Genomic DNA, 27,863 nt, shown 5'->3' with positions numbered 1-27,863 from the left:
GGCTATAGGATATAGTTGTGGAATTTGGTTTGGAATTTGGAATGTTGAGAATGCTTGCAGAGAATTACATGGTGGTTAGGATTTGATGTGATATGCTAGGCATTTGGATTTGGTATGAATGGTCAAGGTAATAGGCTAGAGAAATTGGGAGTTTCTATGTTTTCAAACTTCTTCCACGGGTTCGGTTTTTGTGTTTTGCTTGAGGGCAAGCAAAAGCTAAGTCTGTGGGAGTTGATATATCACGGATTTTACCAATTTTAGCCGTGATATATGTATTGTTTTTAGAGACTTTTTGTTGTTTCTAGTGTCTTTTTTAGTCTTTTCAGGTTTATACACGTTCGTGACCAATTTGGAGATTATGGATCATTCTGGAGCAAAACCGAGAAGCTATGCTGCACGAGCAATCCAAAGACGAAAATACGTGCAAGTGTCGATCGACACCAAGATCTGACGGCAATTCAATTTCGCGAGTTTTTGAAGTTATGAAGATTTGCATATTCGCCCCAGAACTTTTCCCTATTTTCAAAGAAGTCCCTGCACGTTTTTAGAAGTTATATATATATTTTTAATGTCATTGTTTAGACCTAAGCTTGGAGAGGCTATTCTCCTTTTCTATTTTGTATTTGAGAGCAAAACCCTGTGGAGACTCCCTTTAGAGAAGATCTTTCTAAACTCATCTCTTTTATTGAATCTCTTTATGCAATTCTATTCAATCATGTTGTTTGTTTCAATCTCCATGTCTGAGTAGTTTGCTTGTTAGGTTTAGGGATTCTCATTAGAGATTTAGATGAATTAGTAGATCGATAACTTGTTAGGATAATATCTTTAGAGTTCTTCATCTTTGATTGTTCTTAATGCTAATTCTAGAGTAATTAACTAGAATTTGATCATAGGATAATAGGTGGGCAGAAATTACTAGATTCATTCGAGAGGTGGTTTAGGAATATCTGTGAACAAATCAAACCTGTTATTAATGCTAGTCTAATTCTAGAAGTTTACATTCGAGAGGTGGAACTTCCTGATATTAGGTTTAGTTAGTCGATTCATACGAGAGGTGGTTGGCTATAAATTAGTGATTTGATTTCTAGAACGGTTCGTTAATAATCCTAATTAATTTGCTAGATCTACTATTTATTTATTTCTTGAGAAATCCCTAAGCCTAACGTTTTCCTCATCTGAATTTACAACCGATTTTAATTGCTTTCTTCTCTTTTAATTTACTTAATTTCCTGTTTAGCTTAATTCAAACCATGTTAGTCTATTGTGTGAACACGAGAGCTTTGTGGATTTCGATCCTAAAGTACTGCAATTGATATCTTATTTGAGAGAGTAGTCTTAGGTCTTAATTTAACTCACATCACAATGTTAGATAGATAGATGTATATAGTGGAAGAGGATGAGAGAGTGAGTCAATGAGATATTGAGAAAATGAGTATTCATGGGATGAGAATTGATAGAAGTTACAAATTCAAAAATAAATGATAGGGGTTACAATTAATTTATTGTGTGTTGAATAAAATTGAGTAGAGAAATATAGTTAATGCATAATTTTTATTATTTCGGTTTTATATTAAAGTGTGAGTTAAATTTATATGATTAATGTGTTATTTGTGGTTTAAGTTACATTGCTAACTGGACCAATAAAGAGAGAATAAAACTTTATTAATATATATGTATGATTCATAATTAATTCTTATTCATTTTACTTAATGTTAATCTAATACTTTGGAAATGACAAGTATATTGAAATAAATAAGTATAAGTATATGTATACATGTAAGAATAGTTAATAAAATTATAAAACTAAGCCTGAATATGTGGATGTATACGTGACGGTGAAATTGTATTTGTAGGACCTTAATATTTCAATAAGGGCACAATCTAATATTTGTAAAACAAATAACATAGAACAAGTATCAAAAATCAACAATACCGAAAGGATGATTGAAGAACGAAGATTCACGGTGGTAAACAGAGTCGAGAACGTTGATGATCTTTCTCCTTAACTCAAAAATCGCCCCGTAGTGTGCCGGTTTGATGACAATTAGAGTCCCAGGATAAAACTGTTTCTCCTTTTGATTGCAACACTCAAATCAAAAGCTAATCGAACACTAGCCTTGTGTTGTACTCTCAGACTCGAACTAGAAAAGAGGAAGGAGATTATGTTGGTGAACGATGCTTAGAATGAGAGACAATGACCATGACTTTATAGCACAAGAGCTCCACGTCCATGGCATCAAAGAGGAGAATATATCACCTTAATGACACAATCAAGAGACTTAAATCTCACGATAAAGTCAAAAACGTTTTTGACCCTAATTATCTCAATTGATTACACACAATCATTAAGGTAGATATTTTTGATTTAATCACTAATTTAAATCAAAATAAATTTGGGAAAATAAAATAATTATATGGGTTGTAAGCCCATTTCCCAAATTTCAAATCGCAAATCCAACCCATGTATGTTTGGATTTCTCCTCTAACTTCCAAAGTATACAATTTTGACTTTAAGTCAAAATTCTAAGCTAAGCAAGCAAGTTATTTTGGACCTCCATTTCTCATTCAAACGAACTCCGTTTTTGACATTCCAATACACCATCACGTAGTGCTCGCAGCAACGATTCCATCGTGCCCAAGAACCGGTCATTCCGATTAACGTCTTCACCGGAAAATCCACCGTAACAATGGTCAAAACCATTTTGTCAAAAACAAGTTCCAACAGTATTTGGACAAATATGGCAGTCTTTATTTGTTTATTGGAGGGTATGTTTGTGTTCACCCTTCTTCCTCTTTGTTTTCTTTATCATTGTACTTGAGCTTTTATCTCATTATCCCACTTTAACCTTTCTTACTCCTTAAATCATTACCAAATCCTTCTTCTTTATTTTTTTCTTAAATTTAATATTGTATTCAATTACACATATGTACGTGAGCTGTACCAGTACTCTATAAGTCAATAACGTTATAAAAGATTTGATGGAGGACCAATGTGTCATTCTTCTTTTGTTCGCTGTTTTTACTTGTTTTAGCGTTTAGGGCTGACCAAATCTCTGCCTCGTGCTCTGCGCTTGCGTCTCCATCTCGGTAAATTCTTATTATATATATTGCAACAAATAATGTATTTATATCAGAAAGTCTAGCAGCTGGTTGATTTGGAACTAGTTTAGTTAGACATTGGATACCAGTTCCTTAAATTGACATAGTATCCCTTTATTGCTTTTTTTTTATTCCAAAAATTGCATATGTTGAATACTAGGTTGTTTTACATATTTACACTAATAGAAGTGGAAAGCAAATTTTAAGAAATCTTGTTTAATCATTTCTATACAATAAAGTAATCTTTATGTAAAGTGGTATTTAGTATTCTTCAAATAAATAAGCTTATTTGCAAGAAAATAATAGTCAAAAACTAATTTTTACTTGTTGAAGTTTATATATAAGACTAAGAACATTGGTGATTTTTTTTCAGTATCATCAGCCCAAAAACAATTTTATAATGGACCAAACCACATAATTGGGCCTGGTCTGTATCAGTGGACTGATACATGTGATACTCAGTTTCGTGTGACGTAGCAGAAGACCATTGGACCGTAAAACGCACTTTTGGTGAAAACAGAGAAAAAAAAAACCATTTGCTCGAATCGCCTATTCTTCTCTTCCCTCCTCTTCACGGCGAATCGCCGATTCTTCTTCTTCTCATCCTTTCTCATCGCCGGCGGTTCTCCGTAGATCTCCGTCGAAGAAGCATATGCACATGCATTGTCAAGAACCGAAAGGACCGAAAGCATCATTATTTGCTAGTTGTCAAGAAGCAGTAAGAAAAGATGTCGAGCGTGCTTTTGGAGTCTTGCAGGCTCGGTTTGCTATTGTTTAAAACCCAGCTCTGTTTTGGGATAAAGAGCAAATAGGCAAGATAATGAGAGCATGTATCATATTGCACAATATGATTGTAGAAGATGAACGAGACCAAGAGACTCAGTTCGATTTATCTGATTTCGTACAAAGCGAAGGGAGCGGGACTTCTCATGTGGACTACTCTTTTTCTACAGAGACATCTATAAATGTGAACAATATGATGGCGAATCGAGCTCAAATTCGTCAAGAAGAAACGCATCGACAATTGAAAGAAGATTTGATTGAGCATATTTGGCAAAAATGGGGCCAAGCTAATTGACTCGTGGCGACTAAATTATCTTTATCATCATGTTTTTAATGGTTTTTTGAATTTTACGTTTTTTTTTGCTTAAGTATTTTCTACGTTTTTATGGATTGTAATATTACCTTTTGTAATCTTATGTTTTTTATATATTTATTTTTGATTTTGCAAATAATTTTTTATATTAATGATATCGATACCGGTCTCACCATTGGAAACAGATTTATTACCAGTATCATAAAAAATCTCAAACAATAAACAAACATTAAAATTAATACTAAAAATTGCTAATGATACTCTATGAGTAACCAACTATGTGCATGTTCTTAACAAATCTTTAACTTTATCTATTTTAGTTTATATAACTTAGCTTTATTTTTCTTTTTGTGAACAAAAGCTTAGCTTTATTATATCTCTGTATAAGTTAACATAACAGATAAATAAAGCCAACTTTCTCAATAATAGACTAATAGTAATAAAAACCTAACAAAAATTTATGACATATCTTCTATATATGTCTTGCTCTATATATGATTGGAATTTCATGATATTGGATACTCTTCTTAATCTCGTAGTAACATGTATGAGACTAAAAATTTATTCAAAATATCAATTATAAACCAGTCATGGACTCATGGGATCATTATCATGGAGTTTATACGGCAATGAATCATCATTATAGTATCATAACGTCTATATACGGTTGTAGGGTCCTTAATTTTACTACTATGATAGATAAATTGATGACAATCAAAACAAAAAAATTACTACGACCGTTTTTGTAGATTTATTACATAGATCGGTAGATGAGAGTGTAGAATAAATTGTCTGAGAGAGACTGAGACCAACAATAATCTGTTACTGAAATACGTATATTTATATAAATAAGTATATATAACTTTCAATATTAATGACATACAAGAATTAAAATAATATTCAATAGCTCTTTTTTTTGGGAAAAATATTCAATAGCTTTCTTATATGATATATGTTGAACCTTCCACGATCGGATTTTCTTAATTTCGGTTGCTTTATGATTGTAATCTCCGTCATCTCCTAGCATGGTTGACCTTCTAACACGGTGGATCTCTCAACAAATGTTAAACAAAACCAAAATCGTAATTTAGTAAATTTTACGAGTTTTGTCTTCATCCTAAATTCTATCTCAAGTGAATCAATCTTGCAAAACGAGGAGAGAGACGTTAGTGTTATTTTCATAAATCAATAAAATAAAATGTTTTCTTTTATCCCCACCCATTTTCCCGGAAAATTATATTTATAAATTGGAGTCAATACGATAATTATATAAGATTGACCAATTTGATGCCGCACATGTCACTCTTTTTACAAAGTACAAACGCTAGTCGTCGAAAGAGTAAGTGGATATTTGAAAGAAAATAAATGAAATAAACATCAAACATCTCAAGTATGATATGAAAATATATTTCGTAATTATCTTCTTGTTATTTCATGGATTCAACCTTTCTTTCTTGTCAAAGATGGATTCAACATTTTCATAATTAAGAAGCTAAAGTTTCTAAAATAAGAATATCAATAATATAATAAATAGTCGAGAATATATACCCACATGACAAAATACTACTTCATCTCTTTTTCAACATTTCATATTTTCTTCTTCAATGATTTGTTACCGTTTAAATTCTTTTTTTTTTGAAGAAATGTAAAATTTATTCGAAAAAACGTTGTTACATCAAATACAACATATGTTTAAACGATTTTGATATACATTCGTTGAAAGAAGATTTTTTTTTCTTTAAAGTTTGGTGGTTATATTAATGCGAATCAAGTCACCATACAACATTCATATTTGCCATCCTCTTGCTCTTGAATCGAAGAAATTATATTCCGAACTTACTTATCTAGTCGTTTGACTAGTTGGCACGCTGAAATTGGAATTTCACTATGTCATCTATTGTTTATTTTCACCCACAAAGTGTGTTACAGTTCAAATTCAAATTGTTGAATCCATTTCGTTGGTAAAGTATAGGCCTGGGCATTCGGTTAACCGTTCGGTTTCGGTTCGATTGTGTTCGATTTCGGTTAGTTCGGATATGGTAATATAATAATCATTCGGATATTTTAGGAATTTCGGTTCGGTTCGGTTTGGTTACCTTTCGGTTCGGTTCGGTTTGGATATTTAAATAGATAACCGTAACTAACAAAATTTTTATCATGTTCGGTTTGGTTCGGGTTTTTACCCAAAATAACCGAAATTGACCGAATATAACCGAAATTAACCGAAAAAAATACAAAAAAAAAATAAAAAAAAAAGAAAAATATTAGAAAGAAAATAAAAATTGGATTCAATTTTGTAAAAGAATATTTAACTTTGACAAATATAACAAACAACATTTGGATATTTTGATTATTTTAAGTATTTGATTGTTTTGATTCTAAAAATAATTAATATTTTGGGTTTATAATTATAATTTGTGAATTATTTTTGGGTATTTTATAGGTTTTTTGGATATTTTGGTTAACCATTTGGTTATCGGTTCGGTTCGGTTCGATTTCGGTTAGTTTGGATAAGGGATTTTACTAACCATTCGGTTATTTTGAAAACTTCGGTTCGGATATGGTTCGGTTTTTTTCGGTTCGGTTCGGTCGGTTATTTGGTTAGCGGTTTTTTTGCATAGGCCTAGTAAAATATATGTATATATGCACATTGTGACATATGTGGAAGCCTAAGACAGCATGAGTGTTAAAACGAATTTTGGATTTGCTATTTTTGGCGAAATTCCAAAGCCCAAAAAGACAACTAAATAGTTGCTTAATGACGATATGTTTGATAGATACTTAATGTTGTATTTTTATCAAATTGATTTTTTTTTTTTTTTGACGTCAATTGCTTATCAATTAGTTACGTTTATTATTTCATGAGAAATTGCACTATATAACCTAAAAAAAAACAAAATTAAATATCTAACCTCTAACCCCCCCTATTCACTCTCTTTCTCTTCCTATCTTTTTCTACTTTCTTTCTAAAAAACTAAATTTTCTTTTTTTTTTGGTTATTCACCTAAATCACCCTTATTTCATTCTATTTTTATTTTTGTTCTCTTTGGGTGACAGTCTTTCTTTTGTCTCTTCACTTGGATGGTAGTCTACGGCTATTGTTCGTTGAAAATGATACAAATTTATGCTTTTTTTTTGTATGTGTACGTATATCCTTATATTCTATGAGAGAAAGTATGGTAAACTCATCAATAAATTTTAAGAAATTATGGAAATAAAGATTTTGGATAGAAAGAGTTTGGTTACTGCATAATGGGTAATAACGTATCCAACTAAAAGTTCAAACTAATAGGAAAACATTTTTTTTTTTTAAGTAATAGGAAAACATTTTGAGTGATATACATGTTTCCAGAAATAAAACTACTGATCAGGAATGGTAATCCATATAACTATAAAATTAAATTAAATTAACTTTGAAGTAGAAGCCATGAATATGGTCAACCGCAAATTTACATAGACAACATTACAAAAACTGTTTTTTAAGAAAAATTGTGGTTAGACTAGAGCATAAAATAGAAAATATGTGAATGGTGATCAATATGTCCATGCAGTATCTTTGTTGTTCCAATAGCATTATCAGATGATTATAATTTATATCCTTGGATTTTTTTTAATTATATTGTCTTTTTGGTTACAGTCTCCTCACATTTAATTAAATTATATATATATATATATACATATATATATATATAACTAACATTTAATGATATATTAATGAATATTTACATGGTTTTTTTTCCTTCTTTCTCATACTCTTTTTGTATATATTATTTATATGTTCTAGTGTAAGGAAGGAAGAAGACTTTCAAAATCATCGTCATGGAGTTGCTTCTTAGGATTAGTTGAAATCTTCGGATGAGTAATAGATAAACATGCATCATGAAAAATATTATCAAAATTACTTAGGATACTTAGTAATATCCCTAGACCTTTTTGTATATATACAGATTTTTTTTTTTTTTTGCTAAAGTATATAAATTAGTCTTGTTACGTCATGCAATTTATATATAGATTCTAATATCTACGTGGAAACAAGCATGAGTATCCCCTATAGATAATTTCACAACGGCCCTGAAACAAGAAAGACTGAGAATGTGAAAAAGACATATGGAAGAACTCAATAAAAAGAAAGGTAAATTCAAAAAACAACAAGAAGAACGAACAACAATGTCTCTTTTACATCGAGAATATAAACTGTAATAAATATATACACAAAGACACTCATATATATATATATATATTTGATAAAGACAAGCATATGTTTTTTAAGTGTTTCGAAACCAATTTTTTATCATCTCAAAGAAAAAGAGGAACAAAAGGGACAAGAAATTGTAGTTACTTGTTTTTTTTTAAGTGTCTTGGTTTATATACATAATTTTTAGATTATTTTTTGTGAAACATAATTTTTAGATATATAGTTATAAAATGGGAGAGAAAGAAAAAAAAAACGAAATTGGAAGAGCATCGGATTTGCAGTTCTCTCTCTGCTGGATTCTTTCCCTTGGATCCTTCCTCACTTCACCTCGATTCCCATTCACAAGTCACAACTCTTCTCTCTGTCTATAGGCTATAAATATAGATGTTCACATGCATATTTTATATCCATATTTTTGTCTACAAATATATCCGTTAATTATACTCCCAATAAATTTATTAAAAATATTTGAAGCTAGCTAGTGTAAAATGGCGTGAAGGCTTTGCTGGATATACACTTTTTTGTACATTAACCTATAATATCTAAAAAAGACTAAAACCATGTTTTGATGTTGTTAGCTAGACATTATTGTTATACGTTGACGTTGTAAAATATTAACTTGAGAGTGAACACGTAGTTGAATGCATTATTCATGTAAAATAACAACAATAACTTTATGAAAACGTTTTGGGAAAAGGTCCAAACAAGACTTTCGATTGAATGGCAAAAGTTTTTTTTTTCTTGTAATAATGTTTTAGTTTTTGGGTTTTAGTTTTTGGTTTTTAGTTTTTTTTTATTATTTTATTTTTGCTGTAAAATATATTTTTTTTTAGTTTGAAGGAATGCTAATTTTTTAGTGTTAGTTTTTAGTTAAAATTAACTTAACTTATAAGATAAAATTTTGATTATTATAATCATAAACAATTTTAGATATTTTGAATCGATCAATCACAGCGTGACGCTTGTACTTCGAAATAGGGTAAAAGCTTCCATAAGAGAATAGTTTTCATTAGCAAATGTAAAGATTTGCCGCAAGTAAAATATACAAAAAACGCTAACTGTACATAATTAAATATGTGATAGTATTATCATCATGAGCATTTTATGCACTTATACGAAGTATGTAAGTTTAACCTTTCGTCGAACCCAATTTACACGCATGTCGTTATAACAGGTATTGGATTAGCCTAGTGCGGTTGATGCGTCGAATGATCTAATCCCACTTATTGAGATTTACCTTAATGAGATCTAGTGTAGGATCTAATGAATCAGTATCTAGATTTATACATAATGTTCTCATATCACTATGAGAATTGTTTGATCTTAAAAACGAATAGACTTTCGAATAGACATTGGGTTTGAGGAAATGATTTTCTCGAATATTTGAAGCGTAGACCAAGGAACCGTCTCTCATCAATATGTAGTGAGAAAACATACACAATAAATTTTTTTATTCATTTATTTGTTGTGCTTCTCTTCAAAAAAAAATCCTTTTATTTTGATTTAGTTATCTCTCAATGTTCTTGTAAACTACTTATAAATGAGATTAATTAGTCTTAAGATTATTGAAATTTAGGTTTGATACGACTCCATAAATTTTAAGATTGTATCTTAAACTTGTGGTAACGATCTTACATTGTCTACGAACTATTCATTAACAATTTTAAACTCTATCAACAAGTTCATGAAGATATTTGTCACTCTAAAACGGGTTTATTTTTAAAGGCTGTGTGATGTGAATATTCCTATTTAATTGTGTCACCTTGTATAGGTTATCTCCTCTATACTGTGTTAATTATATATGAATATGGACTGACAACAAAAAACAAGCAGTAGAAAAACAAACAATAACAAAAAAGTCAACGAGAGAGGTTTGACTCACACTACCGTTCAGAAAGCAAAGCGTGGAGGAAACAAAGAAAATACTAGTCGTTCCAAATCACTGTTAACTTTTTACGTTACCCAATCAATATCCACTAATATCTATAGAATCACAAGTAGGTTTCATTTACGTACGTATTCACATTTAGAAATATGACACTCATAATATTATAGTTAAATTTACATAGTATACCACAAGATTAATTACAAATTTATCTTGATTAGGTTTGAAGTTTCAGGTGTTTTTCCTCTTGCTCACTTTCAAAAGACAATACACTGATCACTAATATATTATTCCGTTTTATAATAGAGTTGCTATTTAAAACAAACAAAAAAAACAAAAAAAAAATCTTATTTTGGAAAAAGATAAATAAACGGGAGCAATTTTTTGTTTTTGTGGAATTGCAAACTAGCTTGTTAAACTATTTATTCGAAGGTATCAATCCGATTTATGTAGATTACTATTAGTATCCAATTCCTTTTCAATCAATAATTGGATATAAATAGTTTTGTACTCGTACGTTAGGTGATTCCATTGGTCATACTGGGATAAAAAAAAGACATGTAAGATTAGTAAAGCAAAGAAACAAATAGTTATATGTTCTACCAGTAGCTTTTAAAACAAAAAGACAACAAGTAATGATATTATATATACTAAGGTTTTAAAAAGAAACAAGAACAACCCAACCAACATTAAAATTTTATTCTTTTATAGAGAGTGAATATAAACATCACTCCTCTTTCTGCTTCTCACTTACACACAATATATACACATATAAATATATTTATATGTGCCCGTGTGATATCAACAGCTGTATCAATCTTCTCTCTTTGAAAACACACAAGTCTCTTTGCTCTCTCCTCTCTCTATTTGTTTTGTTTAACCATGTCGGGAAAAAGAATAAGCATGGTCGAGAAAAGTAACAACAAGAGACAAAGAGTGAACCAAGTTCCAAAGTTCAGTATCAACGACCACCACGACGTTCTTGTAGAAATCCTCCGGCGACTAGACGGTCCATCTCTTTGCTCAGCCGCATGTGTGTGCCGTCTTTGGTCGGCCGTGGCTCGTAACGACTCTATATGGGAAGAGCTCTGTTTCCGACAAGTTTCACCACGACCTTCTTTGTCTCTTCGTTCCGTTGTGTCGGCTCTTGGTGGCTACCGATGTCTCTACTTCCTCTGTATCCGTCCCGTCCTCGCACGACTTCCTAAGCTTCGTTGGACACGAGACCAGCTTCAGCTCTCTTTGTCACTTTACTGTGTTCATTACTACGAGCGCCTCTACGTCGGCGCGTGGCTTGGAGACGCGCCACCTTCGTCGCTTATGTTTCTTCGGAAGCCCGTTAATGTTGTCTGAACCGGGACCGGAACGGCCCTTTTTTTGTTTCTCGACGATCAATAAATTATTAGTTCCCAAGATTTGTATTCTTTTATCAAATTATTTTTTTATTCCGACTTTTACGGTTACGAAATTTCGATTTCTTCATTTCATTACAAGATTTTATTAATAAACGTGATCTTTTTTTTCACTCCTGTTTCTTTTTCTTCCCTAGTAGATACTGCCAACGCGTAGCTGTTTTGTCTCTTCTACTTTTTTTCTTTATATCTAATCTTCGCATTCATTAATTTCATTGAGTATGCCATATGAGTTTTTTTTTTTGGTTTAGTGTGAAAATCTATATATATAATGGGAGAGTCTTCTCTCCATATAAGCTATCCACATCATCATCCACCTAAGCATGCATCTAATTAAAAATTAAAAGTCAAAATTTATTTAAAATGTTCATTCAATACATACTTATTTTTACTTATTGTTATTTATGATTAAAAATATTTAAGTTATAATACAAATGAATTAATATTATAAGTAAAAAAAAAAAATATATAAATTTATACATAATAATATAATTTGAATCTATATATATAATGGGAGAGTCTTCTCTCCATATAAGCTATCCACATCATCATCCACCTAAGCATGCATCTAATTAAAAATTAAAAGTCAAAATTTATTTAAAATGTTCATTCAATACATACTTATTTTTACTTATTGTTATTTATGATTAAAAATATTTAAGTTATAATACAAATGAATTAATATTATAAGTAAAAAAAAAAGAAATATAAATTTATACATAATAATATAATTTGAATTTTAGCGAGAAAATGTTTAAGATAAATCATATTTAAAAACTTATAAACATTTCAGTTTTAAAATTGATATATTAAAAATCAATATGATGGATATTTCTAAAATTGTATGAAAGTTGAAAGATCATACATTTATTAGCTTTAAAAAAATATATAGTAATGGATCATGACATATTTAAAAATCAATATGTTGGGTATTTCTAAAAATTGTATGAAAGTTGAAAAGACATACATTTTTTAGATATATAGTGAATTAGTGATTAATCTTATGACATATTAGTGATGAATCTTATGACATATTACTAATATATAGTGAATTAGAGATATATGATATATCTTATGACATATTAGTATTACTAATTAAAATAATAGTTGATTAGTTTATAAATTATAGTAAACAAAATGTTAAAATATAGCTTGATAGTATCGTGTATAATAATTGAAAACAAAACTAAAATAAAATTATGTATACTTTTAATTTTTAGCTTATCAAAAATACAATATAAAGTTTTATAAATGCAATTGATAGTAACACAAACACTATGCACTTATTAAAACTATAAAATATTATTTTAAAAATATCAAATATAGGTAGAAAGAGCACAATTACAACATTAAATTTAATAAGATAGAAACAAAAAATAAAAATAAAAATAAGAGAATATAAAAATATCGGAATTGAGTGACAAAATTATTCTCAGAAAGCTAAATTTCTAAAGAGAAAGACAATATATTAAAAATAAGATATACTTATATATATATATATATATATATATATCTTTTCTTTTTTGTTTGTAAATACAATAGATATAAATTGATGACAAAAAAAAAATATAAATTTGGAAAAGATAAACCAGATTTAAAATAGAGATCACACTTGAGTTTCTAGAATTATAAAAGAAAATGTTATGCATAAGAATTCATGCACTTAAAGAGAAAATATATAATGAACAATCATAGGATACTAAGTCAATACAAAAAAAAAAACGTTTAATATATGTAGTATATTATAAGTAGACGTGTAAATATATATAATTATCACTTATAACATTTATATTATATATATAACCGTTTTTACCAATAGAATTACATATAGTTTTCAAACAGTATTGTAATAAAAAAATATGTAAAATAATGTAATTTACAAAACTATAACAAAATTGAGTATATATTATTAAACCCACGCATCGCGTGGGTCCATTTCTAGTATAATGAAGAGGAAAGTTTATCACTCATTTTTCTTTTTTGGGGAGAAGACACTTTTTAAAATGTAATATAAAATGATGTTCTAATATGAAAAAAATGATATATGACGGGCCGGTTTTTTTTAATCCTCTAATAATGGCATTGGCCAAAAGTGGATTTTATGGTCATAGATTTTCCAAGATTCGAAAATTATTTTAAATTCTAATGGCATTGTTACTAATTCGCCAATTTTTACCTAAAAACTATTTTCACGAATTAGCAACAATAAAAAGTGGATTTTATATATGGTGAAATGTAAATTTTCATTAACCAAACAAATGTTACTTATACAAAAAAAATGCAAGAAAACCGTATGAAGATGTAGCTGCAGTCTGATGAAGTTATTGAATGAGTTAAGAAGTAATACAAGTTTTTGTCTGATGGAGTTCCTAAATGATTCAAGAAGTAAGTCAAGATGCGACTGTTTTTGTGTGTGTGTCGGTTTCTAGAAGGTTTGAGAAGATATGTTTGGAGCGTGTTTAGAGGATGAATCACAAAGGAAAAAGTACTTAAAGAGATTTGGAAGACTTGATGAAAGTGGAGTTTAATGAAGAAAAGGAAAAGTGTAAAAGGAAATTTACTTTTTCTTATGGAAATTGGAAATCTTCTCCTATGGTGATTAGGAAATCGTTTTGGCTATATATGGAGGAGCTGAGGACGTCTTTGAGAAGCAAGAGAGCTGAGGCATAAAGAAGAAATCTTTGAGAGCTTTCGGTGAGATTGTGTGCAACTTAGTTTTGCAGGTTTGTGCTTGTGTGATCAAGTGGTTTGTTTTGAAGTCTAGGCTCAAGGGGAGTTTAGCTCAGGGTTAGGTTATCCTGATTAAATCTAGACTCAAGGGGAGTTTAGTTAAGGGTAGAGATTATGCTTAAGGTTTCACGTTATAGAAGGGAGCGGTAAATCAAGAGAGTTGGGCTTGTTTTACGCGTTTGCGAATTGTTTGTAATTTGCTTTCTTGTTCTAGTGGAATCGAAATCTGGACGTGGTCCCGGGGAGTAGGAAAAACCGAACCTCGTTAACAAATTTCTTGTCTCGTTTACTTTCTACAATTTATCGTACATCATCCGCACTTACAATTGGTATCAGAGCGGGTTCTCGATAGAGATTTAGTCTTGTTTCAGGTAGATCAGGGTGAGGTTCAGGAGATTGTTCAGAAGATTGTTCAGGAGATCGTTCAGAAAGTAAGACAGAGCTGAGAATCGTGTGAGATGGAGTCATACAAGGAAGGTACGTCTATGACAAGACCACCACTTCTTGATTCAGCAAATTATGGATATTGGAAGGTTCGTATGCAAGCTTTTATTAGTAATCTTGATGAAGATTGTTGGAATTCAATTGAACTTGGTTGGGAGGCTCCTAAAGTTACGGATGATGATGGAGTTGTAAGTCTCAAGCCAAGAGATAAGTGGACTGCTGCAGAGAAAAAGCTATCAAGTTGCAATTCTAAGGCTAAGACTGCGATTTACAATGCTATTGATTCAAGCCGCTTTAAGTTGATTTCTCAATGTGCATCAGCTCAAAAAGCATGGAAGACATTGGAGAATATGTTTGAAGGTACTACAAGCGTTAAGAGAACGAAATTGGATATGTTAGCTTCGCAATTTGAGAATCTAAGGATGGAAGAAGAGGAAACTGTGGCTGATTTTAGTGCAAAGTTATGTGACATATCTAATGAATCGTTTGCTCTTGGAAAGGTCTACAAGGACAAAAAGCTAGTGAAGAAGTTGAAGAGATCATTGCCTGCAAAATTTGAGTCAAAGATTTCTGCAGTTGAAGAAGCTCATAATCTAGATGAGATGGCTTTTGATGAGTTTGTTGGGATTCTTCAAGCTTTTGAGTTAAACAAAGCATATGAAGCTAAAGGAAAGATGAAGAAGGTATATGAAGTGAAGAAGGAAGTTGATATTGGAGTTGCTCTTAAAGGATCATCAGCTGAAGATTCAATGGCTATGTTGTCAAGACAGTTTACTAAATATCTGAAGCGAAAAGGAAAAGAGAAGAAGGATAGAATTGATTAAGAATTGAGAAGTTCATCAAAGAATGTGCAATGTTTTGAATGCAAAGGATATGGACATGTTCGTTCGGAATGCGCCAATCTACAAAAGCATAAGAAGAAGGCCATGAATATTGTGACTAGTGATTCTGAAACTGATTCAGATGAGGAAGAAGAACTGAAGAATTTTGTGGCGTTTACTAATTTTCTGCCAAAAACTACAACAGAGTCTGCATCAGCGTCTGTGTCAGGGTCTGCATCAGCATCTGCAACAGGAGCTGTAATTGAAAGTGACAATGATCAAAGTGATGACGATGCTGCAAGTATCAGTGATGAAGAGTTTCATGAGAATTACAGAGCCTTATATGAGCATTGGCTTAAAATGGTTGAGGAGAATTCAGTGTTAACTAAGGAGAAACTCAAGTTAGAGGCTAAAGTCGTTGAAGCACAGAAATATGCCGCAGAAAAAGAAGAAGAAGCATCACAAGCTAAAGTACAACTTGAAGAAACTCAAAAGAATGTGAGGATGCTTAATAATGGCACAAAGAAGTTGGATCATATTCTGAATATTGGCAAGACTGATAAGTGTGGTCTTGGATTCGAAGGAAAACTTTTAAAATCAGATCCGGTGTTTGTTTCTAGTGGAAAAATCACGTCTGGATCAGGAAGTGTGTCAGAAACTGCAACTGGTACAGAGACTGCATCAGCTTTAAGGAAAAATCAAGAATTGAAGAATGCACCTCAACGAATTTTTCGACCTGTTTGTCATCATTGTGGTGTTGTTGGGCATATTAGGCCAAGGTGTTTCAGATTGTTGAGGGAGAGAAATCGAATGGAGAATGCTTTTGATGTGAGATTTCATGGTCTTACATGTTATCATTGTGGAGTTCAAGGGCATATTAAGAGGAATTGTTTCAGATTCATTCAAGAATCTAGCCATGTAGGCTTAAGGCACAGGAAGATTTGGGTTAGGAAAGATGATTTCTATGGAGGTGGTGAACTAGGCTATCAACTTCGTATTGCAAAGCGGGGAGAATTTTCCAAGTAGTTTTGACCATGTTGTGACTCATTCAGGGGGAGAATGATGATGTGTTTCGTGTTGTTGTTTTGGAGTTAGAACTGATGAGTTCACAAACATAGTCAAAAAGGGGGAGAATGAAGATTTAGCTGCAGTCTGATGAAGTTGTTGAATGAGTTAAGAAGTAATACAAGTTTTTGTCTGATGGAGTTCCTGAATGATTCAAGAAGTAAGTCAAGATGCGACTGTTTTTGTGTGTGTGTCGGTTTCTAGAAGGTTTGAGAAGATATGTTTGGAGCGTGTTTAGAGGATGAATCACAAAGGAAAAAGGACTTAAAGAGATTTAGAAGACTTGATGAAAGTGGAGTTTAATGAAGAAAAGGAAAAGTGTAAAAGGAAATTTACTTTTTCTTATGGAAATTGGAAATCTTCTCCTATGGTGATTAGGAAATCGTTGTGGCTATATATGGAGGAGCTGAGGACGTCTTTGAGAAGCAAGAGAGCTGAGGCATAAAGAAGAAATCTTTGAGAGCTTTCGGTGAGATTGTGTGCAACTTAGTTTTGCAGGTTTGTGCTTGTGTGATCAAGTGGTTTGTTTTGAAGTCTAGGCTCAAGGGGAGTTTAGCTCAGGGTTAGGTTATCCTGATTAAATCTAGACTCAAGGGGAGTTTAGTTAAGGGTAAAGATTATCCTTAAGGTTTCACGTTATAGAAGGGAGCGGTAAATCAAGAGGGTTGGGCTTGTTTTACGCGTTTGCGAATTGTTTGTAATTTGCTTTCTTGTTCTAGTGGAATCAAAATCTGGACGTGGTCCCGGGGAGTAGGAAAAACCGAACCTCGTTAACAAATTTTTTGTCTCGTTTACTTTCTACAATTTATCGTACCTCATCCGCACTTACACCGTAGTTAGCTTATGTCACCGTAGTGATTAAACAAAATTCTTGATTTTAAGGAAAACCAGTATAGTTCTGATGGAACATAACCTACATAGCTTTATTGTGAGAAGACCAGAAAATCAAGTTACTGTCCTTGCATGTATATTTCTGTACTAATTAACCAAACAAATTGTTGGGGAGAGTTTGTCTCGAAATGTTTCTGTACTGATTGCTAAAGACTCTTGAACCAAAGTTGGGTGATTGCAGGTGAACTAAAACAAACTGGCCCAAAAATAGTTTTGCTCGTATTTACTTATGTCCGTCTGATTTCGCAAATTGATTTTTCCTTAAAAAGCTTTGGAATTTTCAAAAAAAAATTCTTAAAGATTTAAGTGCAACGGAAATGAAATCCAAAAATTCATTACAAATATCGAAAGCAGCCCAAGCTTCTGTGGTCTAGTGGCAGAGGAAGCTTTGGTGAAGGGTGAAACTCCCAGACCCGAGTTCGATTCTCCCTGGAAACAAAAACACATTTGTTTGGGAAGTCTGTCAGTTGGGCCTTGACCCAATTGGTTTACCTAGTAGTCAGAAATGCAGGCGGCCTGACTACCCCCTAGCATTAGTCGGAAGACATTCCAAACTCGGATCAGGCAGTGTGGTAGCCCAATTCTACATGGATTGGGAGAAGTCCACTATGTAGCACCTCGGTGTGTTCCTACCGAGGTCGACCGGATCAGCCGATAGGGTTTATCAAAAAAAAAAAATATCGAAAGCAACTTACCATCGTATCTTATGAAACCGAAATCCGCAAAGTTCAAAAAAACATGTACAATGTACATGATCGTTTCAGGTGCACTACACCACCAAATACTAGCATTCAATTGCGTCACAGAAAAAATATGAATAATACATTACCTGGTAAAGACGGTCATTCCCTCTCACATGCTAACATAGCAACCATCAAATAATTAAGTCAATCAATAAAATCAAATCACCTAGTCTTATGCACAATAAATTTTATATATACTCTAGGTCAAATTTACAATCAAACTCTACAACATACACACATTACTTAGCCAAAACATGTAACAATGATATTTATATATTCATATATTGATTTAGCACATGATTGTACAAACCTTCATATTCGTCATCTCCGAACGAAATGACGACACTTTTTCTATACCTCAAATTTTTTTCTCTCATTTTTTTTCTTAATCTCATTCAATTCTAAGTTGCTTTCAATGATGATTTCTTAGAATGAGGTTATTAATTTTTATCATACTAGATATACTAATTTGGCCTTATATTTTGAAGATGTCATCTTGCAATGGTGAATTGTCGTATGCAAGATGAGTTATAACAGGTCATGTTCTATGTATTTTGATAAATACAATACATCAAAGTCTACATTTGATATTGGTGTGTATGTCTTGAACAAAAATGTAGAATTTTTGTATTTTTCCAAGACACATATAAGCTTTTATTGGAACGTACTTGGATTTGCTAAAAACATATTAAATTATGAATGTTTAGAATTCATTTTACTAAAATGAGTCCATTAAAAATTGGGTTTACTCTGCTAATTAGTCTTGCTAAAATCAGGCCATACTAAAAATATGTTGATCTTGCAAGGTTTGAATCTATCAGGTAGATCGGGTTTACTTAATTGACATGCCTACCACCAAACCATTGATTTTTAGTATGGCACCAAAAAAGAAACATATACTCTAGTGATTTGTGTTAGAATTATAGCAGTGCTACCACCCGAATTCAAACTTAATTATGTAATGTGCATAGAGTGACAAAAATAGAAGGAAATAAGATGAGCTAGAGATAAATTTGATATCTTTGTACGTACTTTTGCTGTAGTATAGATTCGTTAAAAACGTTAAGTTAGGTGATGGACCACAAAAATAAACGTTTTGAAAAGGAGGTTTCCTTAGTTAAACTCCGATCAATGGTAAAGGCCCATTCACAAATAACAGCCTGCCTTGATATTGACATTCCCACATCTATACTGGCCAAATATAATCATTTTCTCTTTGTTCCTCTCACTTTGCTTACTTACGCTTAATTGTGCACATATTAAATAGTAGAGAATTTCAGATTTATGTTCATAGATGTAATTTGTATGTACATGCAAGTATGACAAAAAAATTTTTGAAGTATCCCAGTAATTTATGAGAAATTTGTTTTTATTAATTTTTTTTTTTTTTTAATGCAAAAACTTATAGTTTCATTAAAATTAAGCTTCAAACTCTAGGAAATTACACCCAAAACGAAAGGAAAATATAAGATAACAAAGCACCATATGCCTAAAAGTTCACCAAATGAAAGATAAAGAAGGATACATCTCAAAAAAAATAAATCAAGAGAAATAAAAAAAAAGAACATTCGCGAAAGCTTTTTGTGTGACCGCATCCAATACAAGCCAAAGAGATATAAACTCTGCAACAAGGATAGAGAAAACCAGCAACCGGGAAGAAGATCCTTTCCATACCGAAGACGCTTGATCATCTAAACACTCCAAACAAGAGAAAATTTTTGGAAACAAAATTGGCAGTGGGTGCCAAAATGAGAAGGCTTACCCCTAAACACAGACGGCTGAATAATGTCAGTTCTATTTAAAAAAATAATGTCATCTCTATTTTTAAGAAAATCGTTTAGCTCAATCTTTAAAAAAACATATAAACTTTTAATTGTATTGATTTCTACTAGCTGATAAAAATAAAACAAGTAAATGAAATGGATAGCGGATTGTGTGAATGAACTTGTTACTTTTGTCTTTTTCTTTTAGTTCCTATGTACATTGGACTCCATAGAGAAGAATATGTCATATCCAATTTAAAATCTCGTGTAGCTTTCGTCTATATCATAATAGAGTGAGAGAACCAATCATATACAGTCTTGAGAAGTTCTGACTTTTGATCCATCTCATATTGTTCCAACCAACCTCACCATCTCCTCTTCGAACATTAAAGTGTTTGCGTGTATGTGTTTTTTTTTTAAAATATAAATTGAATTTGAACAATAAAATTGGAGGATTGTAAATAGATTACAGAAAATGCTATCCAGCCTAAAACAATCTTAAAGCGAAAGGAAAATTAAATTGAATCTTTTAATTCCGAAGAAGCTAAATTAGCATTAGTTTTTAAATAAGTCATTTATAATTTTGCATGAAAGGAATATGTCTTGAATTAGACGGTCTACTATCATGAAAACTGCGGTTGATGTTATCACTACCTAAGTGTGAAATCTGGTATTTTGTTCATGTCATTGTGTACATAGTCGCATGTGTCACAAATTTTGCAGGGTATGGCGATAGTAGAAAAACTTGTTGATACTCTCAAAGTGAAGGCCTCATGGATTATAATTAATGAAAAAAAATGAGACTTTGATATGTTGATAACTCTTGTTCACTTGTGACGCAAACTTAAGAAAAAGATTCAACATCAAGGTATTGACCTAAAATACCGAAAGTATATACTAAAATTGCACAATGATAATCATAGTAGAATAAATGGATCGAATCCTCAAGAAATATGTCACACAAATAATCTTTGAGAGCTTACATTAGCGAAGACATAAATATTGTTTTCATTGATTTTTCTATTAGAGTTTGGTTTATGATAAACCATAAATGATTTGGTTATTGTGATCTGGTATTGATAAACCAGAGTAAACCGGATCTTAGTTCTCATTGTATAAAACGAATGTAAACAGAACAACGTTCATTAATGAGAATAACAGAATTTCTTGATTTTCTCTCCAACAAACTTTCTTCTAACATGGTATCAGAGAGATGAATTCTTCAAAATTCATCCGATTCTAGACCTAAATCTCTGATTTTCTTCTTCTTCGATCAATTTCTATGGCTATTTGGCTGAGAAATTGTTGTATCGAGCAAAAATTACACTAAAATTCTTCATCTCCGCCGTATATCTTCCGTTTTTCCGATGGTGCCTGGTCGCAGAATCACTCGTCGCACGGTCCGTGTACCTACCTCAGCTCGCAGATCGGTCAATCGCGATGATTCATCTCCCGAAGGTTCACCTGTTAATCGGAATCGGAGCTCTATTCCGGCGACTATTTCTCACGACAGTATTCATTCTCCGTTCCATCTCACAAATAGTGATAATCCTGGTATTTCTATTGTTTCTGAAGTCTTTGATGGTACGAACTATGACGATTGGCAGATTGCTATTAAGATAGCCTTGGATGCTAAGAATAAGCTAGTTTTCATTGATGGAACTGTTCCGCGACCTCTTGAATCTGATTCTATGTTCAGAATTTGGTCTCGATGTAACAGTATGGTGAAATCTTGGTTGTTAAACTCAGTATCGAAGCAGATCTACAAGAGTATACTTCGTTTCAATGATGCTTCAGAGATATGGAATGATTTGATGACTCGGTATCATATCACTAATCTTCCGCGTTCTTATCAATTGTCTCAACAGATTTGGTCATTGCAGCAAGGTACTATGGATCTTGTTACGTATTATACAACTCTGCGAACTCTCTGGAATGAATTGGATAGTTCTGATTGTGCTAAGCTGTGCAAACATTGTGATTGTTGTAAAGCTATGGACAAACGTGGAGATCATGCTCGAGTTATTAAGTTCTTGGCTGGCTTAAATGAATCTTATGCCGTCATTAGAAGCCAGATTATAATGAAGAAGCATGTTCCTCCTTTGGCTGAAGTTTATAACCTATTGGATCAAGATCACAGTCAAAGAAGTTTCACACCAGTTCCTACTAATGCAGTGGCGTTTCATGTTTCTGCACCAGAACAAGTTCCACCTTCTGTCAATGCAACTTACAATGCTAAACCACAAAAGATAATATGCTCTCATTGTGGATATACAGGGCATACAGTGGATAAGTGTTATAAGGTTCATGGATATCCACTTGGTTTCAAGCATAAGCACAAAAATCAAGCAGATAAGAGTTCTTTTCCCACTCAGCCAGTTGTTGCTCAGTTGGCCATGACAGACACTGCTACTAATGATTTACTCACTGGTCTTACCAAAGTTTTAACTAAAGATCAGATAAATGGGGTTGTGGCTTATTTCAATTCTCAGCTTAATACTTCAGCAGCTTCTACTTCAGGTGCTACGATTACTGCACTTCCTGGTATAGCTTTCTCTACTTCCACTATTGGTTTTGTTGGTGCTTTGAGAGCTGCAGATTCAGTATTATCCTCTGAGTCTTGGATAATAGACAGTGGAGCGACTCATCATGTTTGTCATGATAAGAGTTTGTTTATGAGTTTATCTGAAACTCTAAATAATTCAGTAACCTTACCAACTGGTTTTGGAGTTAAAATCACTGGTATTGGTACAGTTACGCTGAATGAGTTTCTTATATTGAATAATGTGCTTTATATTCCTGATTTTAGGTTAAATCTTCTGAGTATCAGCCAGTTGACTAAGGATTTGGGATATAGAGTTACGTTTGATGAAGATTCTTGCATGATACAGGATCCTATCAAGGGGCTGATGATTGGTAGAGGAGAGCAAATTTCCAATCTATACGTCTTGGATGTTCATAGTATCATGGATTCTTCTCAGCAGATTAATTTTTCTACAAACATTGTTGTTGATTCTAGTCTATGGCATAGCCGATTAGGTCATCCTTCTATTGAGAAGTCGAATATTGTTACGGATGTACTTGGTTTTAAACAGAGGAATAAAAGATCTTTTCATTGCACGATTTGTCCACTTGCAAAACAGAAGCATCTTCCTTTCAAATCCAAAAACAATGTTTGTGAATCTGCATTTGATCTTGTTCACATCGATGTTTGGGGTCCTTTTGCAGTTCCCACACCTGATGGATATAGATACTTCCTCACCATAGTCGATGACCACACAAGAGTCACTTGGTTGTATCTCCTGCGGAACAAGAATGAAGTGTTGACTATTTTCCCTGAGTTTTTGACAATGATTGAAACTCAGTATAAGAGTAAAGTGAAGGGTGTACGATCTGACAATGCACCAGAATTGAAGTTTGCAGAATTGTTCAAGGCTAAAGGTATTATTCACTACTTTTCATGTCCTGAAACACCGGAACAGAACTCTGTAGTAGAGAGGAAGCATCAGCACATACTGAATGTTGCAAGATCACTGATGTTCCAAGCTCATGTTCCTATTGCTTATTGGGGCGAGTGTGTTCTTACAGCTGTGTTTCTCATCAATCGATTGCCTACACCTCTGCTTCAAGATAAGTCTCCTTATGAAGTTCTTACTTCTAAAATACCTGATTATGGTGGTCTTCGTGTTTTTGGTTGTTTGTGTTACAGCTCTACATCCTCCAAAAACCGAAATAAGTTTCAGCCAAGAGCAAAGGCCTGTGTGTTCCTTGGATATCCATCAGGAGTCAAAGGTTACAGACTTTTAGATTTGGAGTCCAATAGTATTCATGTATCTCGGAATGTAGTCTTCCATGAAGATATTTTTCCATTTGCTAAAGAGGATTCTCCTACTCTACCTGATTTCTTCACCAGCAATGATGTATCTACAGAAGGTATCTCTGTTGTTCCTACACCTTCTATTCCTGTAGTTGTGAGTACATCTCCTACAGTTGTGAATGAGGGTACCAACAGTGTATCTCCTATAGCTACTACTGTTCCTCCAGTGAAAGAGACTCGGAGAGTTAGTAAGCCACCTGACTATCTTAATGACTACTATTGTAACCTGTCGTCTTCTGGAATTGAATATCCATTGGCCAATTTTATGAGCTATGATGGTTTATCAGCGTCAAAAAGAGCATATGTCTGCTCTGTCACAAAGTATGCAGAGCCTACTTCGTTTGCTCAAGCTAAAAAATGTAATGATTGGTTGAAAGCTATGAATGCAGAATTACAAGCTTTAGAAGGAACAGCGACTTGGAAGATCTGTTCTTTGCCAGAAAATAAACATGCCATTGGTTGTCGCTGGGTTTACAAAGTGAAGTTAAATGCAGATGGAAGTTTAGAGCGTTACAAAGCTCGTTTAGTTGCCAAGGGCTACACTCAACAAGAAGGCGTTGATTTTGTCGATACTTTCTCACCTGTAGCTAAGATGACAACGGTTAAGACTTTGTTGGCGGTAGCAGCAGCAAAGAAATGGAGTTTACACCAACTTGATGTCTCCAATGCCTTTTTAAATGGGGACCTTGACGAAGAAATCTACATGACATTACCCCCAGGCTATACATCTAAGGAAGGTGAAGCTCTACCACCTAATGCTGTCTGTAAATTACAAAAATCTCTTTATGGATTGAAGCAGGCCTCAAGGCAGTGGTTTCTGAAATTCAGTTCCACATTAATGTCCTTAGGTTTTCAGAAATCACAGGCTGATCATACTCTTTTTGTCAGAAATGTGAATGGAAGGTATGTTGCAGTTCTTGTGTATGTCGATGATATCATTATTGCAAGTAATGATGATGATGAAGTAGTTCAGTTGAAAGAAGATTTACAAAAAGCTTTTAAGCTAAGAGATCTCGGTCCTATTCAGTATTTTCTGGGTTTGGAGATAGCCCGTAATAGCTCAGGCATTTCTCTTTGTCAAAGGAAATATGCCTTGGGTTTACTAGAAGAGACTGGTCTGCTTGCTTGTAAACCGTCTAGTATTCCAATGGATCCAAGTATTAAACTTGTTTCAGATGGTGATGAACCAATGATGGACGATCCTGCAGCTTATAGGAGATTGGTTGGGAAAATGATGTATCTCACCATCACTAGACCTGACATTACCTATGCGGTTAACAAGCTTTGCCAGTTTACCTCAGCACCTAAGAATTCACATATGAAGGCGGCTCAGAAGGTTCTCCATTATGTGAAAGGTACTGTGGGAAATGGTCTTTTTTATTCTGCAGACTGTGATTTGGTTCTTCAAGCTTATACAGATGCAGATTGGGCATCTTGTCTTGATTCTAGACGGTCTACATCTGGCTTTTGTATGTTCTTGGGGACCTCCTTAATCTCCTGGAAATCCAAAAAGCAACAGACTGCTTCACATTCATCTGCAGAGTCAGAATACAGAGCAATGGAGTTTGCTGTTCGGGAGGTTGCTTGGCTTGTCAACTTGTTAAAAGAGTTTCATGCACCTCAAACAAAATCTGTGGCTTTCTTTTGCGATTCAACAGCTGCGATTCACATTGCCAATAATGCTGTCTTCCATGAACGCACAAAGCACGTTGAGCTAGACTGCCACATTGTTCGTGACAAGGTAATAAGCGGTTTGATCAAGACATTACATGTCAAGACCGATCAACAGCTTGCTGATGTTTTCACAAAACCTTTATTCCCTACTCAGTTTAATGCTCTTGTTAGCAAGATGTCACTTAAATCCATTTACTTGCCATCTTGAGGGAGGGTATTAGAGTTTGGTTTATGATAAACCATAAATGATTTGGTTATTGTGATCTGGTATTGATAAACCAGAGTAAACCGGATCTTAGTTCTCATTGTATAAAACGAATGTAAACAGAACAACGTTCATTAATGAGAATAACAGAATTTCTTGATTTTCTCTCCAACAAACTTTCTTCTAACATTTTCTTAACTAAGAAAAAAAGTAAATCAAATGCAAATGAAAGAAAGCAAAACTAGCTATCAAACAATTAAGCAATAAGATTAAAAGTATTAGGCATATATGTGGGAAAACGGTCTATTTCCCCACGAGAAATATGATATCATAACAGATAAAGCCCAAACTTTAACTCCGGTCTAGATGTCTCTGAAACAATACTTCTCGATCTATATCTCTCCAAATCGATAGTTTTAATCTTATATCTCCCTAAAATAATAGTTCTCATCTAATTATCCATAGCCATTGGTTTTGTTTGGTTTAATGTTGGTTTAACCAATTTACAAAGATAATAAACCAGATTAAACCTAATCAAAACCCGATTACAACTGATTCCCTAATAACCCGACTATAAACCAATTCTCTAATAAACCCGATTTCAATCCGTTATGGGGATCATCATGTTCGTCATCATGAACCAGATCGGGATCGAAAGATGATTTGAGTTTCCCGGTTTGATTCTTTTTCCTTTTTTTTTGTGAAATTGGGTTGGAATCTGGAGATCTGGATCTTGAAAAAGGTTGAAACTTTACGTGGTGTTGATTTGTTCTTGATGAACTGATTTTGATTTGGTGATTGGTTAGATTCGGAAATTTGAATAATTACATGTATCCAGAGGATGATGATGATGTCTCTGAGAATAATAAGGTTGGAATTGGTAAAAGACCTTTGGAGGTTGTTGGTGAGATTAGACAGACCAAATCACTTAAATTAATGGGTTTTTCGATTACTTATGATAGCGATTCATCTTACTATTCATTGAGTGGTGGGGAGGTGCAAGCAGATGCTACAATTGGTGATGGCTCATCATCGAGGTAGGAGCAAGATGAATCGGTACCAATCTTCCTCCAAGGATCGAAATCTCTTCCTGATTTTAGACCCATCGTTAGGATCCGTCTCTGCCATTTTCTTCTTCTACTTCAATCTTCTCTCTCTTAAAACTTCCAAATCGTCTTCGTCAAGCTTTTCCAGACACGCGATCTCGTCGTCTAGCTTATCTTCCATAGCTTTCGCTACCGTCAGAACTTGTTTCTCCAGAATCTTCATTCGTCATCACAAAAAAAAAAAAAAAAAGTTACATAAAAAATCATCAATCGATGAAAAATCATCAATCGATCAATTGATGACGACGATAATGAGAAGAAGCATAACGATAGATCTTTGTTTCGTCGTTTTAGGTTAATTTTATTCTATTCTTTGCTTATAATGGTTCGGTGAAGAAGAAGAAAAAATTAGATGACTTATGGTTGGGTTTTAGATTGGATCGGGTTTTAATTTTGGTTTAATTGATTTTTGTGGTTTTCTATCGGGTTTATTTTGTAAACCGATTAAATCCAGTTCCGTGGGGTTTTAGCTATCGAACTATTGATTCGGGGATATTAAGCTATGAAACTTTCAATTGGGGAGAAAATAAGAATAGAACTTTGATTTTATGGACATCTGGACCGGAGTTAAAGTTTGGGCTCTATCTGTTATGATGTCATACTTCTCGTGGGGAAATAGACCGTTTTTCCCATATATGTTGTATAGATATAGTTGAAAGTATCCACAGTGATTCAGGTATGCATAAGCAAATATATTATAAGATAAAGCATTAAAAATTGTTCTTGAACTTAAACCACTATGATCAAATTAACATTCTCTCGAAAAATCAATATCTATACAAGATATTATATAAAACGCTAAGTTGTTGGTTAAATTCAGGAGAACAATCATGCATATAACTCAAGTTCGATATGTT

At 33.0% G+C, this 27,863-nt stretch overlaps 1 protein-coding gene and 1 pseudogene across 1 annotated transcript; both read left to right on the top strand.

Annotated features, from left to right (window-relative positions):
• Nucleotides 1-10,943: 10,943 nt before the first annotated feature.
• LOC9299953 (F-box protein SNE) lies at nucleotides 10,944-11,800 on the top strand. The gene has a single exon (XM_002865568.2). It carries the CDS (start codon nucleotides 11,158-11,160, stop codon nucleotides 11,626-11,628), a length of 471 nt encoding a protein of 156 aa, XP_002865614.1. The 5' UTR covers nucleotides 10,944-11,157; the 3' UTR covers nucleotides 11,629-11,800.
• Nucleotides 11,801-15,535: 3,735 nt separating this feature from the next.
• LOC110225767 lies at nucleotides 15,536-26,941 on the top strand (annotated as a pseudogene).
• The last annotated feature ends 922 nt before the right edge of the window (nucleotides 26,942-27,863 follow it).

Source organism: Arabidopsis lyrata (assembly GCF_000004255.2).
Source record: "Arabidopsis lyrata subsp. lyrata unplaced genomic scaffold ARALYscaffold_8, whole genome shotgun sequence".
Taxonomy (NCBI): Eukaryota; Viridiplantae; Streptophyta; class Magnoliopsida; order Brassicales; family Brassicaceae; genus Arabidopsis; species Arabidopsis lyrata.
The sequence above is the reverse complement of the archived record's forward strand: the minus strand, read 5'-3'. Positions and strand labels throughout refer to the sequence as shown.